Source organism: Panthera leo, chromosome B3 (assembly GCF_018350215.1).
Source record: "Panthera leo isolate Ple1 chromosome B3, P.leo_Ple1_pat1.1, whole genome shotgun sequence".
In the NCBI taxonomy this organism is placed as follows: domain Eukaryota; kingdom Metazoa; phylum Chordata; class Mammalia; order Carnivora; family Felidae; genus Panthera; species Panthera leo.
In genome coordinates, this window is record NC_056684.1 from 4,371,745 (window position 1) to 4,387,183 (window position 15,439).

The 15,439-nt window shown below is 54.3% G+C and overlaps 1 protein-coding gene across 4 annotated transcripts in view; it reads right to left on the reverse strand.

Annotated features, from left to right (window-relative positions):
• PDE8A (phosphodiesterase 8A) overlaps positions 1–15,439 on the reverse strand; it is a 156,316-nt gene that overhangs the window by 35,010 nt on the left and 105,867 nt on the right. For 3 of the 4 annotated variants that reach the window (XM_042940910.1, XM_042940906.1, XM_042940908.1), the window contains exons 8-12: positions 15,248–15,385; positions 10,157–10,245; positions 8,548–8,599; positions 8,404–8,446; positions 971–1,048 (exon numbers count right to left, since the gene is read on the reverse strand). In XM_042940910.1, the coding sequence (XP_042796844.1) occupies positions 971–1,048; positions 8,404–8,446; positions 8,548–8,599; positions 10,157–10,245; positions 15,248–15,385 (400 nt within the window). The remainder of the gene's footprint in view (positions 1–970; positions 1,049–8,403; positions 8,447–8,547; positions 8,600–10,156; positions 10,246–15,247; positions 15,386–15,439) is intronic. The other variant, XM_042940907.1, reaches the window with a different exon arrangement.

The window sequence follows — 15,439 nt, forward strand, 5'->3', positions numbered from 1 at the left end:
CCCTGCCCGCTCTGCCCAAGGACTTGGGAGGACCACGGGGCTGCTCGAGTGGAGGCCGCAGCGAAGACGGTGGTGGCAGCTCCCGCCGCCCCTGCAGGGTACCACGCACCCTCACCCCTCACACAACCCTCTGGGGACAGCACACCTGTCCCCCAGGTCACGGTGAGGAAACGGAGGCACGCGGGTCTACCCACAAGGTTGCGCGGACAGTACATGAAGCTGGGACCGGAATCAAGGTGATTCTGAGGCCAAAGCCCGTTTCTCGCCCGTGTTGCAGGGCGGGGCCTGCGCAGTCTTTCCAGTGCGGGACATATTTGTCTTTTCGGAGCCTCGCAGCCAACCTGAGGACACTCGATCTCTTGTCTAATCTGAGTTGCTATTGCCCTGGAAAGCTGTGGCTTTTTATCTAGTGACGATCGATTCCACACGCTTCCCTTTTCATCTCTGGGTCCAGGAAAGTACCCAGCCAGCAGTAACATGTGCCTCCACACTGTATTAACCATTTTCATTACATTTTAAAAACGACTAAATCATTCGGGCCACATAGCTATGTAATCTTAAAAAATTATATTCCAATTAAAACGTACTATTTGCTTAATAAGGGTCTTTTGCATCCCCAAATGCAGCTCACCTCTCCACCAAAGGGAAGTTTCCATGGCAACCCACGACGGACTATGTTAAGAATTTCTAGATGCATTGTGCACCACCCATACAGTAACGGAGATCAACAGACATCTTCCGCTGTTCACAGTTTAGAAAATCAACGATAGAATACATAGTAAAATGTATCCACGAAAAGGCTGAGAACGGAGCCCACCGGCAGGAGTCGGGGGAGGGGACACGGACTCAGGCTGTAGAGCGTCCCCTCCCCTGTCCTGCACTGCAGGTGGACAGGGACCCGGAGAGGAGACTGGGGACCGAGTGTCAGGAGTTCACCTCCTCTGCCCCTTCCCCTCGTCTTTGCACCTACCTTCACTTGCTCGAGAGGCAACAGCTCTGACATCGAGCGAGCTTTTCCTTCTGTCTTTGTGTTTGCCTGACTGATTATCTGTGGAAACAATTAAACTATAAATCACCTCTTCAAAGGGATTTTGACAACAGATTAGGAAAGTTACCAATTTAAAATTTTTCAACAACAAAATGTGGGAATTAGAACACCATTTAAGAAGCCCCCCACATCAACAGAATGCCCAGAGATGAAGGCTTTGACCAATGAGGTTTTAGGGGGGGAGTGACTTCCTCAAAATGTCCCATCTGGTTATAGTCATAAGCAACTGCCCTATAGCTTCCAGATTATGTAGTTACAGAGTCCTGGGACATGAAGCCAAAACTAGAAGAAATGAACCCAGGAAAAGTCTTCCTATCATACTGCTGCATATATAATTGAGTAAAACGGTAAAAAAAATTTTTGATTCCTGCCCATCCTTGCCTCAAAAGGAATTTTTTTTTTTTTTTTAAACAATACATGCTCTAAAATGTCCCAGGAAAGAATGTACCTCTCTTCAAGGGTAGCCAGGGAGTGCTGATGGGTTTGGGGTCTATTTCAGATGACAGTTTATCGATCTCCCCGACCCCACGGCTCTTCCGGGCTGTCTCTGCCTCCTCTCTCCCTCGACCTCCCATGCGAATCAATGACAAGGCACAGGTGACCTTCCTTCCTGTCCCCTCCTCTGTGCAGGTGCTACACGTGGTGCTGAGCCTCTCTGACCTGTCCCCATTTCACAGACGAGGAAACCGGCAGCCGCCCTGCTGTGAGGGAACATGGAGCTGGTGCTCGGGCCCCCCGACCTGCACGCCGCGCCTTCTCTGCCTTCGCTTGGCCCCCTCACCTGGAGTCCTGCTCAGCCACAGGATCTGCGTGCAGGCCCCAGGCACCCCTCCCCACCATCAGGAAGTCCCTTCACTTGTTCTTTGCTTCGTTCTCTTCCACGCGGGCACCGGCAGCAAACTTGTCAAGTCACGGATGACCTCCTTGTTTCTACATCTGAAGGACACGGTTCAATTCCTACCTGGCTTGACTGCGGTCCCAGACACAGCTAACCACTCTTTCTGGAAACTCACACTTTGCACACGTTCACCTTCTCCTGGTTCTCCTTCTGTCTCCTACTCTTCCTTCCCAATCTCCCTCTTCCTCGGCCCCCCTCGTCATGGCTCCCTCTTCCTCCATCCCAAGGTTGTCCTTAGCCCTGCTCATCTTCTCAGACAACACGTCTCCTCGGGGGATCTCATTTCTTCGTACAGCGGAAACTAACTCCTGTGCTGCTGCCCTATCCCAGGCCTCTCCTGAGAGCCAGACTTCCATCTCAGCTGGCCACTGGCCACCTCTAGCTGGACACCCCTCAGGAACTTCCAGTCAACTCATGGTCTCCCGCATATCCACTGAAGTTTGAAACAAGTCCTACGTGACTTCTCTGTACCTCTCCCTCAACTGGTCAGCTAAATCTACAGATTTTATCTCCTAAATACCTCTTCAATCTACCCCTGCTCTGTCCCTGTCCTAGCTAGACACGTGCCATCCTCCTCTGGATTATGACAGAATGACAGCCTCCCACACTGGTCCCACAGTCCCCAATCTTATCCCCAACCTTGTCCCCTTCATCCCATTCTCCGTAGGCAGCCAGGCGATCCTCCTAAAACAGGTCACTCTCCCAATTACGACAATTCAATGGTTCATCACTATTTTTAGGACACGATTTAAACTCCCCCGTGTGGCACCCAGAGTCTAGGATAGCTGAATCTCCTCTTTCCAGCCACGACCACCTATTTGTGACATGCTAGTTCACCTCACACCCTTCTACGCCTTGGCACGGACTGCTCACCTCCACTTGGGAACCTGCCCCTCCCATGCTGCCTTCTTCACCTGGTTAACTCTCGATACTCTCCGAACATGCGGTTCAGGTACCATAACCTCGGTGAATGTTCTAATGCCTCCTCGCACCCCCAACATCGCCAGTAACCACCTACTTTACCGTCTACCTTCCTCACCGGCTCTGGAGGACACGAGCGCAGGAATAGCCTTCCTGTCTTTTTCTTGGGGGACCAGCACTGCCCAGCCATTAACAGACCCTCAACAGACACCTGCAAATCCCTGAGCGTGGGTGAAAGTATTGCCTCACACAACGCTCTGCTTCCACGGCTCCCTTGCTTGAAACCCTGCAGCACCACGGGGAGAAAGTAACTGGCTGGCAGCCAAGGACAGGCCACTTGCCAGTCTGCCTCTCGCCTTACCTGCCGTGACCACACGTGGCTGTCAGCACGCCTGCCCCTCCCGCTTCCCACACGACACTGTATCCTCTCTGGATGCTCACTCCCTCAAGTCGGATCGCCCCCGCCCGCCACACACAGACCCGGTATGACGGCTGTGAACTTACAAGGTCACTCCTGCATTCTTCTCCCCTGGAGCCACTCAACAGACACTCTCTGGGCGCCTCCCATGTACTGGGCCCTACGCCAGGCATTAGGGATATGAAGACGGATAAGGCAGGTCTCCTCCGGGAGACAGGCAGACAGCAGATGAGTTAAGTTTAGCAGATGCAGCCAAGAAGAGGAGGGGACCATCTCCAGGAGGAGGAAGCCGCTTGCCTACAGACCAGAGTGTAGCTGTCCAGAAGCAAAATGCAGCGCGTGTAACCAAGGACTGGGTCGGGGCAAAAGTGGAAGGAGAAGCGCAGGCTTCCGTTTGTACTGAACGTTTTAAAGTCACTTTATCGCCGTGTAAATACTGGATCTTCCTGGTTCCCATTCGAGACCCATCTCCAACAGCCTGCCCCTGCTGGGATGCCGCTCCCGCTGGTCAGCTCTCAGAAGCAGACTCGGGGATTGTCGGAGGGTGAATGCGGGGTTCACATCTCAGGCAGCCCGCAAGCCCTAAGGAGCACGAGCCAGGCCCTCACCACAAACCGGAGAGCTCCGAAGCACCCGGCCTGGTAACGGACAGCAGGCTGCACAGGCCTCGACCGCCCGGGGCTCGGATCCCGCACCACCTGTGACTTCTGCTCTGTGCTCTCGGTGTCCTGTTCCATAAAGTGTGATCCTCCCACACAGCCCCATAGTTTTAGTAGAGAAAAACGAGCAGCATTTCCTTGCCTTGCTGGGTAAATCCAGGGAACCCCAGAGAAGCAGTGAGAGTGGGAACTGTTCGGCACCTACAAATGTGCCTCCACTGCCACATTAATGCTGTGCTGTCAGCATGAGCTCCATTAAAACATTTTTTTTTAACATTTATTTATCTTTGAGAGAGAGAGAGAGAGAGAGACAGAGACTGAGCGTGGGTGGGAGAAGGGCAGAGAGAGAGGGAGACACAGAATCTGAAGCAGGCTCCAGGCTCCGAGCTGTCAGCACAGAGCCCGACGCGGGGCTCGAACTCACAAACCGCGAGATCGTGACCTGAGCCGAAGTCGGACGCTCAACTGACTGAGCCCCCCCGGCGCCCTGTAAGCTCCATTTTGGTTACAGGGAAGCTGAGAACTGGGTGTCTTGCACGACTTGCTTACAGGTCACTGCTGGGAGCGCGGCGGACTTTCAGAGAACTTTCTCGGCATTCTCAACAGTTCGAGCATTTGTGGACTGCCTGCTCTGCCCCGGGACCACCGACCTCCCAAGAGCCTGGTCAACAAGCTGCTTGTCAGCCCTCCTCCTCCGTGGTGTCTCTACCTCCTCCAACTGAGAAAGCCGGCTTCCTGCAGACCCAGACTAGCACTCCAGGGCCTCGCAGGGTCTGCGAGGCCCGTACCAGTGGCCCCAACCCCACAGCTCAGGAGAATACCTGTAAAATACGCTGCCCGACCTGGAACATGGCCCGTTCCTGGTGAGGCCTTTCCCACCCATCTTGTCCTGTGAGCTACCCAGCCCCCCACCAGGGAACAGAGTGCAGGCCTCTCATAAGCAAAGACACGTGCCGCCTGGCACACGATGGCTGAATTCTGGTTGCACGAAGGACTTCCACATCCTGCTTCCCTACACGTGCCCTCCATGTCTGCTGGTGTTGGGCCCCCACCCTCAGCGCCTCTCCTTCCCGCCTCACCTCCTCTCGTCAGGAGAGCTGCCCAGGCCCACGACTCTGGCCTCTCCATACGCCCCCAGACATCTCCACTGGACCATTCCAGGCACCCTAGATGGACCAAGTTCAAATCTAAACTTGCCGTCCTCTCCCTCCACAAAACTGCTCTTTCTCCCGCACTTAATATTTTCATCTGTGCCATCCAGTGGCCAAGCTAGAAATCTTGGTGACATTCTCAAGTGTCTTCCCTTCATCCCTCACATGGTGCTGCTCCCAAGTCCTACTGATTATACCAAGTGACTCTTTGCCTGGAGTCTTTTCTCCGTACCACCACCATGACTGTCTTTCCCGGAAGGGGTCCCTTTTCACTTACTTCTTTAAGGACAGACTCCTGCCCCCTCTGCTTGCAGGAGGAAGTCCAAGCAGGCCTGACCCGGCATCACCTGTCTCGACAGCTTTATGCACACTGCTCATCCCCGCAGGAATGTTCTTCCTGTCCTGGGGCTGACCCCGCCCTCTCTCCAGAGACCAGCTCAGCCCTCGTGTCATTACTGCTGGCAAGTGGCACCCGTTCTCCCCCACTGTGGCACTACAGAGTAGAGTCTGTTCAAATTACTGCTTCCTTCCCCCCTCCAGTGAACTCCATGTTCATTTCTGTGCCGAAAGCTGGCTCAGAGCTGACTCCAGACCGACTCAAGGTTTACAAACTGGACAGATGACACACGTGGTGTCTTCGGTGACACACGGTATCATGTGCTTCCAGCCGGATATGAAAGACCACAGGTGCAGCAGTGAAGCACAGCTGTGAGGAAGCCACTGTGCCCGTGGTGACGGCGACATCATGCCAGGACGTCGGCAGAGCCTTGGTGTCCCCGGCACACCGCTCCTAGGGCACGCCTTCGACAGTGGGGACGGTCACCCACCTTCCTGTTTGTCTCAGATCAATTCTTAAGCTTTTTCGTCCATTCTGTGAGCCACCCTATTTCCTTCCACTAAACTCCTTTTCTGCTTCAGAAATGACAGTGCCGTGTGTAACCGAGGGTCCTGGCTGGTCCGTGGCCCGTGACCGCTTCCCTCCCTTCCCGGGGCAAGACCGTGGTCGGTAGAGTCTTGTGGACATAAAGGTGGTTACGCTGCTGGGGGGCGGGAGGAGACCAGAGAGCCAGCTCCTCGGGGTGAGATGGGGAAGACTCCAAAATGGGCACCAATCAGGTGCCGAGACAGAACGGCCTGGCACAAGAGCAGTCTGGGAGGCTCTGCCCTTGCCCGACACCTAGGACCAGGTCACTGAGTCCCCCTGCCAGTCCCCGCCCTGCTGCTTCCTGGCCGCCAACTCCAAGGTAGCATTTACCCCTTCCGAGCTTAGTGTCTCTCTCTGTAATAAAGGGGTGTTGGCGACAGCCAGGCCTACCTCACAGGGCTCTTCCGAAAGAAAAAAAAATATCCAAGTAACGGCACTCCGTGACCTTGCAGCGTAAGGGTCAATGTCCTGGGGGGCCTGCGTTCGCCGGCTCCATCCTGACCCCTCCAGCCCTGTAGTCCGGCTTCTGCCCCCACAACCCTCCTGACCCCGCACGTCTACAGGTCATAAGCGCGTTCTTGGATGCAAGAGCCGAGGTCTCTCTCCACCTCTGGCTCCGTACTCCCCTCCCTCACCTCTGCACGGTCAGCTCTGACTGTGATCCAACGCTTCCCTCTCCCCTTCCCTGGCCGCAGTAACACCCCCCACCCAGCTTCCTGTTCCCCCTCTGAGCCCGGTGCAGGTGGGTCTCCGGGAATCTTCTCCCGGCTCCTTCCCTGCCATTTGTCCTCCGTAACCCTTGCGACCCCTGGGCTCCGCCTAGTCAGTTCCACACCTGGGTTACTTGCAAATGCTTCGCTGGCCAGCAAGGTTACATCTGTCCCAATCTCTTTGCAGAACACAGGAACAAGGGCTCCGGTACTCAACAGAAATCATCACGCTACTCCCCTGCTTAAAGTCCTCAGTCCCCACTACCTATAGACAAAAATCCGAATCTCCTACCTGGTATCCAGGGACCCTTTGTGATCCCAACTGCCCTTCCACACTGACCAGTCAAAATTTAGTCCTGTTTTCCCTTGAACACGTTCTGACCTTTCCCTCCTCTACGACTGTTTATATTTCTGGAACGCTTTTCCTTCCACACCCCTCTCCTTCTTCAATCCACGTCTCCCTGTCTGGAACTCTCCCCTCCTCCTCTGGGCCACCATGGCACCGCTGGTCCTTTCCCTTCTCTTTGCTGTTCCCCTGGCCATCAGCTGGTCTCTCTTCCTCTCCAGGGAAAGCCCTGACCGCTCCTGGCGCGCCCGCAGAGTTGTCCGAGTCTGTGCTGGAGACCTCCAGAGCTGGCCAGCCGGATTCCAGGCCAGCTCTACCGCGTCCTACGTGGGTTACCCTTGGGCAAATCAGTTAGCCCTCGTTTCCCTACCTGTAAAAAGGGAACTTCATCCACAAAGTGTCTACCCCCTGGGTCACTGCAAGGGTTCAGTTACATACACTAATTCAAGCACTTAGCACAGGGCTGTGGGCACAGTACACACTCAGAAAAACACCTAGAATGAATGAGTGAATGAATGAATGAATGAATGTATGTATGTATGTATGTGTGCATGTATGTTCTGGGTATGTCTGTCTGTCTGTCTGTTCTGGCACTGCAGGAAGCACCTCAGCAACAGCTGGTGGGACGGAAGACAGAGTCTTCTCCCTGGAGGCTCCTACGGACTGGCTGGGCAACCACCCGGCATGGCAGGCTGCGGTCCAGCACCCAGGTGGGCTTGCTGGAGAGCCTGTGGCTTCGCCCAGGGTGGCCAGAGTAGACAGTGGGCGTGGTGAGGCCACGGCACACGCTGAGAGGAAACAGGCAATTCCAGGCCAGGGGGAAACGTTTACGCTAACAGATGTGGGCCTGAGCGGGTGGGGTCCGAGGCGTGACAGGGGACAGATATGGGGTGAGCCAAGTCTGATGGGGTCCAGCTACCTCCCTACAGGCTGGAGGGGAAGACTGTCCGATGAAGACATCCCCGCTCAGTGCTGTAGCCTGACACCCAGCACTGTTGCCTCCTAGAGCACAGATGAGGCCAAGAAACCACAGTTCACTCAACGCATCTTCACGTAAGTTCGTGCACCGGAGGTGACCAGTTCTCTCCCCGCAACACATCTTCACGGAAGTTCACGCGTTGGACGCGGGTTCTCTCCCCACCCCACGACACCCGTCAGAACTCCCACGGGCGCTCGGGTCCCTGCCTGGGGAGCCAGGGAGAGAAACACCGCCACGGCGCTAGGAAAGCAGTCCCTCCTGCACACAAGGCGCCAGACAGAGTAAGGGTCTGTTTCTCTTTTTTTCAAAAGCTTGACGGCCCCGAAGAATGAACGCGCAGCAGCATACCTGTGTGAGGGTCAGACTGAACACTTTCAGTTCTTTTCTCGGCCTAGAAATGAACGTAAAAACCATTAGTTCTGATTGTCTACTTATAGGAGCAGGAAGTCTTGCCGGGGTACACCTGGGGGCCCCAGGGCTCCCCTTACGTACCTTATTGTTGCCATTGCACACTCTGATAATGGACACATAGTGTCTAATTTTTCTGCAAGTAGAAAACAACGCATTATTTCTCTCCTGGCTCTCTGTTCTGATGGATATGTAGCTAATTTTCACCATGAAAGAGCCTCTCTCACAATACACAAAACGCCTGGAGCAGAGCACGTCTATTGTTTGTGGCCAAGGCCACCAAGAAGCACCCCAGAGTCTACACACATCCTCTGGTGTCTCTGTAGACAAGAAGTTGACTCTCTAGCAAAAACAACACAGCTCTTCCAAATCATCACAACACAGAATAAAAACACCCGTGTTTTAAAAAATGGACTGTTAACCAACAGAAAGCCTTGAATTCCTTAGCATGTTTTCATTTTCACAGCCCTTTGTATTAATGTTCTTTCCCAGGTTCTAACAAACAGTGTGCTCACAGTCACTCAGGGCAGCGCCACAGGCCACGCTGAGGGCCAAGGCCACATGTAGCTGGTGTGGGGGGGGGAGAGGGCGGGGGGGGGGATACTAAGACAAAGCACCTAGGGCTCATCCCGGAAGTCGCAAACTTGACTCCTCACTTATTTACTGGGCCTTCCACTTTTCCCTGGATAATTAAATCCCTATATAATTATTGCAAAAACTTTGGAAAGGACATTAAAAGGCAAAGAATCAGAACAGAGAGCCCACACAGCCCCGCCTCCCTGAGGCCATCGCCAACCGGCAGCCAAGCCTGGTGACCAACCACGTGAGCCACCGCAGTGGCCCCGCTCCGCCGAGCACCGGCGGCCAGACCCTGGGCCAGAAACCCCCCCTCTCCAGCCTCAAGTTTCCTCATCTGTAAAATGGAGTGCCGACGCCACAGCGCGTGCTTAGGAGGCAATGAACTGACGTCTACCAGGCACTGGGAGCCTGCCCAGGGAGGGCCGGGCTCGAGGCACAGCAGCAGCTGCTGGGGCCGCCACCGCCGCGTCTCTTCCTGCTCTTTTCTCTCCTTCTTCTATTTTCAGGATAGAAATCACGCACTGGGTCTGATTGTGCATTTTCATCTTTGCGTTCATCTTCAGCATTTTCCCCGTTTAATTTTCTATGATCGTCATTTCTAATGGTTGCATATTTCATCGTGGGGTGTCCTGCAATTCACATTCATCATTTCCTGGCGTTCGTCCTATTTAAGATAAACTCTGAGACAAACCACAGGGCGTTTTCGGGCTCCTGCCAGACAACACTCCGCCATCTGCAGTCACATCTGTTTTACGTGAGAATTTCTATAAAGGGCAGTGTTTTAAATACTTTTATCTCATTTGATAGGCCTAGGCAGAAATAATACACAGGCTACCAACTGAGCTAAAAACCTTCTAAATACAGGGAGTCCATCAGGTAGTGTCCCCCCCACACAGCTTAATAAAGTGACATTCCAATTTAAATACGGGAGAGTCTCTTTTGTGTCCTTGCGGCATAAGCAAGACCTTCTGGAAGCTGGTGGCTCCAGGTCACAAGCGGGAGGGCCTGGAAGAACGTCATTCTTGGATGACATCTGACTTTGTTACAAGTCTTTCTTTTAAATTTCTGCATGCCAAGCAGAGCGTGCTGACCGAAGTATGCGGTCTCCACTCACCCTCCCTGTCCGACGACAGGTACTATCTTCACGTTCTGTTGTACGTTGTCCCCATTTTTCTTTTTGGCGTGGTAAATTCCTTGCCACTCCTAAAAATGGAACATCAGCATCATTACACCGTGTGTTCAGAGCATGAACCCAAGAACATCTTCCACTCAGGTTCGGGTTCATTTACCACGGCTAAAGCAATTAGGATAAAGAATTACCCCAACCCCAAACAGGATTTTCGGTAACCTGGCCATTTTCCCCAAGTCCGTCTCCTCGGGGGCTGCTGACAAACGCCAGCCCCCCACAGTCTGAGTGGTGACAGGTCAGCGGCCGGCTGCCAGCAAGAGGCCCTGGGCCCACGAGTGAATCGCTGAAGAGCGCCGGCTCGCTTCCCCACACGGGTCCCTCCTGTCCTAGCTCCTGCCTGTGCAGGGGAGGAGCGGTGCGGCCTCTGCCCCTGCCTTCGGGAGGGGAGACCCTCAGGACCCCGGGGGAGTTGTGTGAGGGCCACGGTCCCTCCGTGGAGGTCAGGGAGGGGAACAGCCAGGTCTGGGCTCAGGTATAACACATCAGTGAGACTTTAAAAGCCGGGGCCGCAGTTACACCAGCTGTGCTCCAGTGAGCAGACAGAATATACAGGATCCTTTTAGAACAAAACTGCAGCCTGGGACAGGAGGTGCACACGTGCCGTGACCACAGTGAGAGAACAGGGGCTACAGGTGGTTCCCTACCCCTGGGGTGGCAAGGACAAGCCTGAGGTAGAGCGGGGTTCTGTTCCCGCCCAAGAGGTTGGGAATCCCTCCAAGAGTCACCAAGGTCCTCAAGCTATAAATATCCTTAAAACCCACTGTGGGACACTGAACTTCTAGGGTGTTCCATAACCTTCCTGCCCTTCTAGATCCCCCGGGACCTGGGGCTGACCCAGGCGGGAAGCCTTGGTGGCCTAGCTCCAATCTCCTGTCCAGACCCTCACACAGGGTCAATTCTGGAATCTTCCATGCTTATGGCATGGCAACCTGCGTGCAAATGCCAAAAGGAAAATCTCATTTTCAGGCTCCTCTGAGAAAGCGGACTGAGCAGAAACCAGGACGTTCGGACAGAAGCGAAGGATGGTTACCGATGCTTCTCAACGTATTTCTGAAAACAGTGGGAGCCAAGGAAGGACTGACATAAAAGCCTGAGAGCCCAGCTCAGGGCTTACTTGGCCCAGAGCAGAAGGGAGCTGAGGCTCTTACTCACTACAGTTCTGAGGAGAGACTGGCCAGTGCCCAGAACAGGCAAGGACTAAACAGGGGTCCCTGGGCAGGAAGGTACAGTGTGTCCTCCTCACCCACAGCCCGCTATCCCCCAAGGGGGCTTCAGCAGACGGGTCCAAGACTTACTTCTGAAGCTCACGATCAAGAGAAATATGGGAAACCGACTGTGGTGATGTTTATAAAACTGTGAACAGACCAAACACCACAGAACTGTAGACTTTAAGTGGGTGAATTGTGTGGTATGTGAATTCTCAATTATTCTCAGTAGAGAATAATTCTCTCAATAGAGCTGTTATATAAGAGAGAGAGGGAGAAAAATGGGAGACCAATTCAATCCATCAATCAATCAACACTTTAAAATACATCTGCAGGATTTTCTCTCCTGTCTGAAAAGACATGGGCACCAAGCAAAGGTAGAAAAGAAGCCAATTCGGCCGGAGCTGAACAGTCCGGCCAAGGAACAGGCCGGTTTGGGCAGAGGTTCTGCTTGGAGGAGAACAGTTTCACGTGTAAGTCTTTCAGTTGCCAACAGAAACAAACAATAGTTACTGATCACAGATCGTATTTCTTATCAGAAACAATTACCTATCATAAATACATAAGTTTTAGTTCCCGAGAATACCAAAACACGACCTGAGAATGCGGTTATGAAGATTCAATCCGGAAAAGCACGAGGTCCTGACACACGGCAACCAGTAAATGGCTGTTCCGGCCCAGGTGGTTTTGCACAGGCCTCTCTCTGCGGGCCGAGCCCCCCTCAGAACGGCACCGGGGCCCACACCTCGCTTCTGTTCGGGGGCAAGCTAAGCACCAAGCTGGCATCTCTGACCATCAGGACAGCCCCTTCTTGATGCCTGGTGTCTAAGAATGAAATCTCTGTCATCCGCTGTCCTGTCCCCAGGGTCTGCACATGGTAAACAGTCCAGGGACACTGGAGCTTCTGTTCACTGAATGGAAAAGGCAGGCCGAGGTCAGACTGTAGAATGCTTGCAGCCAGGCCAAGGGATGTGGCCTCTACACTGGCAGAGTGACGTGATCAGACTAATCACTCGGGAGTGGGGAGTGCGCTGACTGGAGGTGGAGGTCACGGGTCAGGGAGACCTGACTGGGTTCAGCCACCACAAACCCAGGGTTGGGGAGAAGGCCCTGCGTAAGGTCAGGCCCAGGCAGCGGACTCTCCAAGGCAGGGGTTTAACAGACGTCAGGGCTGAGTGATGGACTTGATGCCGGAGGGTAGGGAGGAGCCAAAAGCCTGCCAGGAATGGGCGTCCGGGCAAGTGTGAGGACGGCCAACAGGCAGAGGCAGCAGAGGCTGGAGGGGACGACAGGAAATCATCGCTGTCAGACGAGGTGATGGCGGGACGTTGCACGAGGCCCTGGAGAAGAGGCTGGGGCTAAAAGCGGGAGGCGTGGGACATCCGTGTGGAGTAGCAAAGGTGCCTCGGCAAACAAGAAGCTTTCTGAGGAGCACAGCATGGATGAAGGACCCTGGTAAACGCGGGAGGAAACGTGCACTGAGGGAGCCAGTGACGGAACAAAGCAGAGGACCTGGAACTCCAAGTTCTGAAAAGCCAGTGGGGGCTCTGTGGCCACACGTCATTATTACAGGCAGACACCCGAGCAGCCAACATTTGCTCAGTGCCCACGAGACACAACTTCCAAGGGAAGAAAATTCAGTTTCTAAAGGAGAAGAACCCGTGTAAGGTTTAGGTGTCTGAGAAGAGGAGACCGTAGGCTCTAGAGCCTGCGAGACGAGTCCTGGGGACGAGGAAAAGGGGGGAGTCGGGAAGGATGTGCAGGGATGCAAGGAAGCCTGAGCACGGAAGCTGAAAATCAAGGTCACCTAATACCAGCAGGTGCTCTCCCAAAGAGGGGCTGCTGGCTGAGAACAACATGGAGGGAGTCTGCGGAGGGTAGTGTTTGCAATACTCCTCCTTTGACCGTCATCACAATTTCTCCTCTATCCCTAAGGGGCACACCTGGAATGTGACCCTTCAAAGCCCCCAGCGCTGTCACCTAACTACTTCTAAGTTCCCATTCTGGTTCCCAGGGCCTGTCAGAGCTCTCTCCACTGAACCCAGCACCACTGTTACCCAGGGCAGCCGACTCCTCAGCAAGCCCTTCTCCCTCCCTAGGGGACCCTATCAGAAAGGCCATGTTTTCTTTCACATCAAAAACCTTCCCGGCTAAGCGGCCTGTCCTGTCGCAGTGCTGGCCGAGGGACCAGCAGGTTACTGACGAAGGACAAACGGCTCTCCCCGGGAGCTCCGAAACATACAAAATAAACAACCGTGTTCCTTTCTGAAATAAAACAGTATTGGGGTCATAACACGATAATCTTTCATATCCTCTGCTCACAATAGATTTTAGAGAACAGGTCTCAGGTGTTCAAGCTTGAGGCCCCTCGTACCTAGTGCCAATAGCATTATGTAGGAGGCGAGATGCCCTTCACACGGATCTCGGTAGATCTCAGGGCCCAGCTCTAGCCCACTAATGGCCCCGTCCCCACCTCCATTCTCTCTTTGGCGAAGAGCGGGGGCCCCCCGTGTTCGGGTTACCAGATGGAGGCGCGCGAGGCCGTCATCTCTGGCTCGTGCCCGGCTGGCCCGCACGACAGAACCGCCGGCTGACCCAGAGGCAGCATGGGGCCTAAATGCCAGGATCGGGGAGGCCGTGGAAAGCCCTCCCAAGGCTTCCGGGACTGCTGCTTGGTTACCACCCTCTGAGGATGCCCCTGCCAACTGAGGGGGGGGGGGGGTGCCGGGCCAGCCTGGGCAGGGTGCCGAGCACCTGAGGCCTACTACCTGCCTCGGCCTCCATGCTCTTTCTGGAGGACCTGCCACTCTCTCCAGCAAGAAAATCATCATCCTTGACAGAACAGCTGAAGGAACGGGATTCAGGAAGTGCCCGTTAGTTATTCCCCAGATGGCATGTCACTGGGCCCTGCCTGCCCTGTCCTTGTCCTCCCCTTGCTCAGTGCCGCGGGAGAGCCAAGGGACACAAACCCACCAAGGGTGTCTCCGGGGCCCCGGTGACGTGCTCTGCTAGACTACGGGACACGTGCTGGCCGGATGTCACAAGGCAGCGGGCAAGAGAGCCAGTCACCGGTATCTCAAGCGTTCGGAGTGACCAGATAATGGGTCTCCCCCTGACTTCCAAACCTTCACGAGAGCCCGGCAGGAAAGACTGTGGAAAAGCAGCAGCCTCGGCATTTCCTGGGCACAACCTGTCTCTTGTCTAAAAACCCAGGAACCGTGAGGTGCTGACGGGAGCCACGGCTCTGAGAAGTCGCCCTTCAGACTGGGCCTGCCTTCCGTCTGTCCCCCCGGCACTGAGATCATGTGACTTGTCCCGTTTGCACCCTTGGAATAGGAGCTCTCTACGAAGGAGTCTGTGTTGTGCCCTTCTGTCTATGCCAGAATCTAGCAGAGTGTCTGCCCACGGGAGGCATTCCAGAAAAGGCTGGATGAAAGCAGGAGGCCCAGAGACTTGTTGGGCTCAGAGGCGCTCCAAGACCACGGACCTCACCGGCGCGCTCCTCTGCCCAGAGCCATTTGCCAACACCTACCGCTCAGAAGATCAGTGATTAGAAAGGTCAATTTATTTATCATAAAGATGAAAAGAGTAATTTTCAGTGTAACAGCTTATCACACTCTACCCTTTCTTGGCCTCAGTTTCTTCTTCCGCAAAATGGGAAAAATGGGGATGACGCCAGCAGCACTTCCTCGGGCTTCTGCGCGGGGTAGGACTCCGATTCCCCGGCGTGTGCAATGCTCAGTGAGCACCAAGTCTCCTTCCTGTCCTCTCTGTGATGCGAGAGTGAACAAGGGCCGGAGCCCTCACTTACCTTGCCTATCCTGATGCATGAATTTATGGTATCGAGCAACTCAGCCTTTTTTTCATTTACAGGCACTTCCGCTAACTCCTTGCCTATTAGTTCGCCTGCTTGATAGCCCATGGTTGTTTCAAACGCAGGATTTGCATACTGGGGGGAGACAAAAGAAACAACATCACCCAGATTAGAAGAGAATTTGAAAAG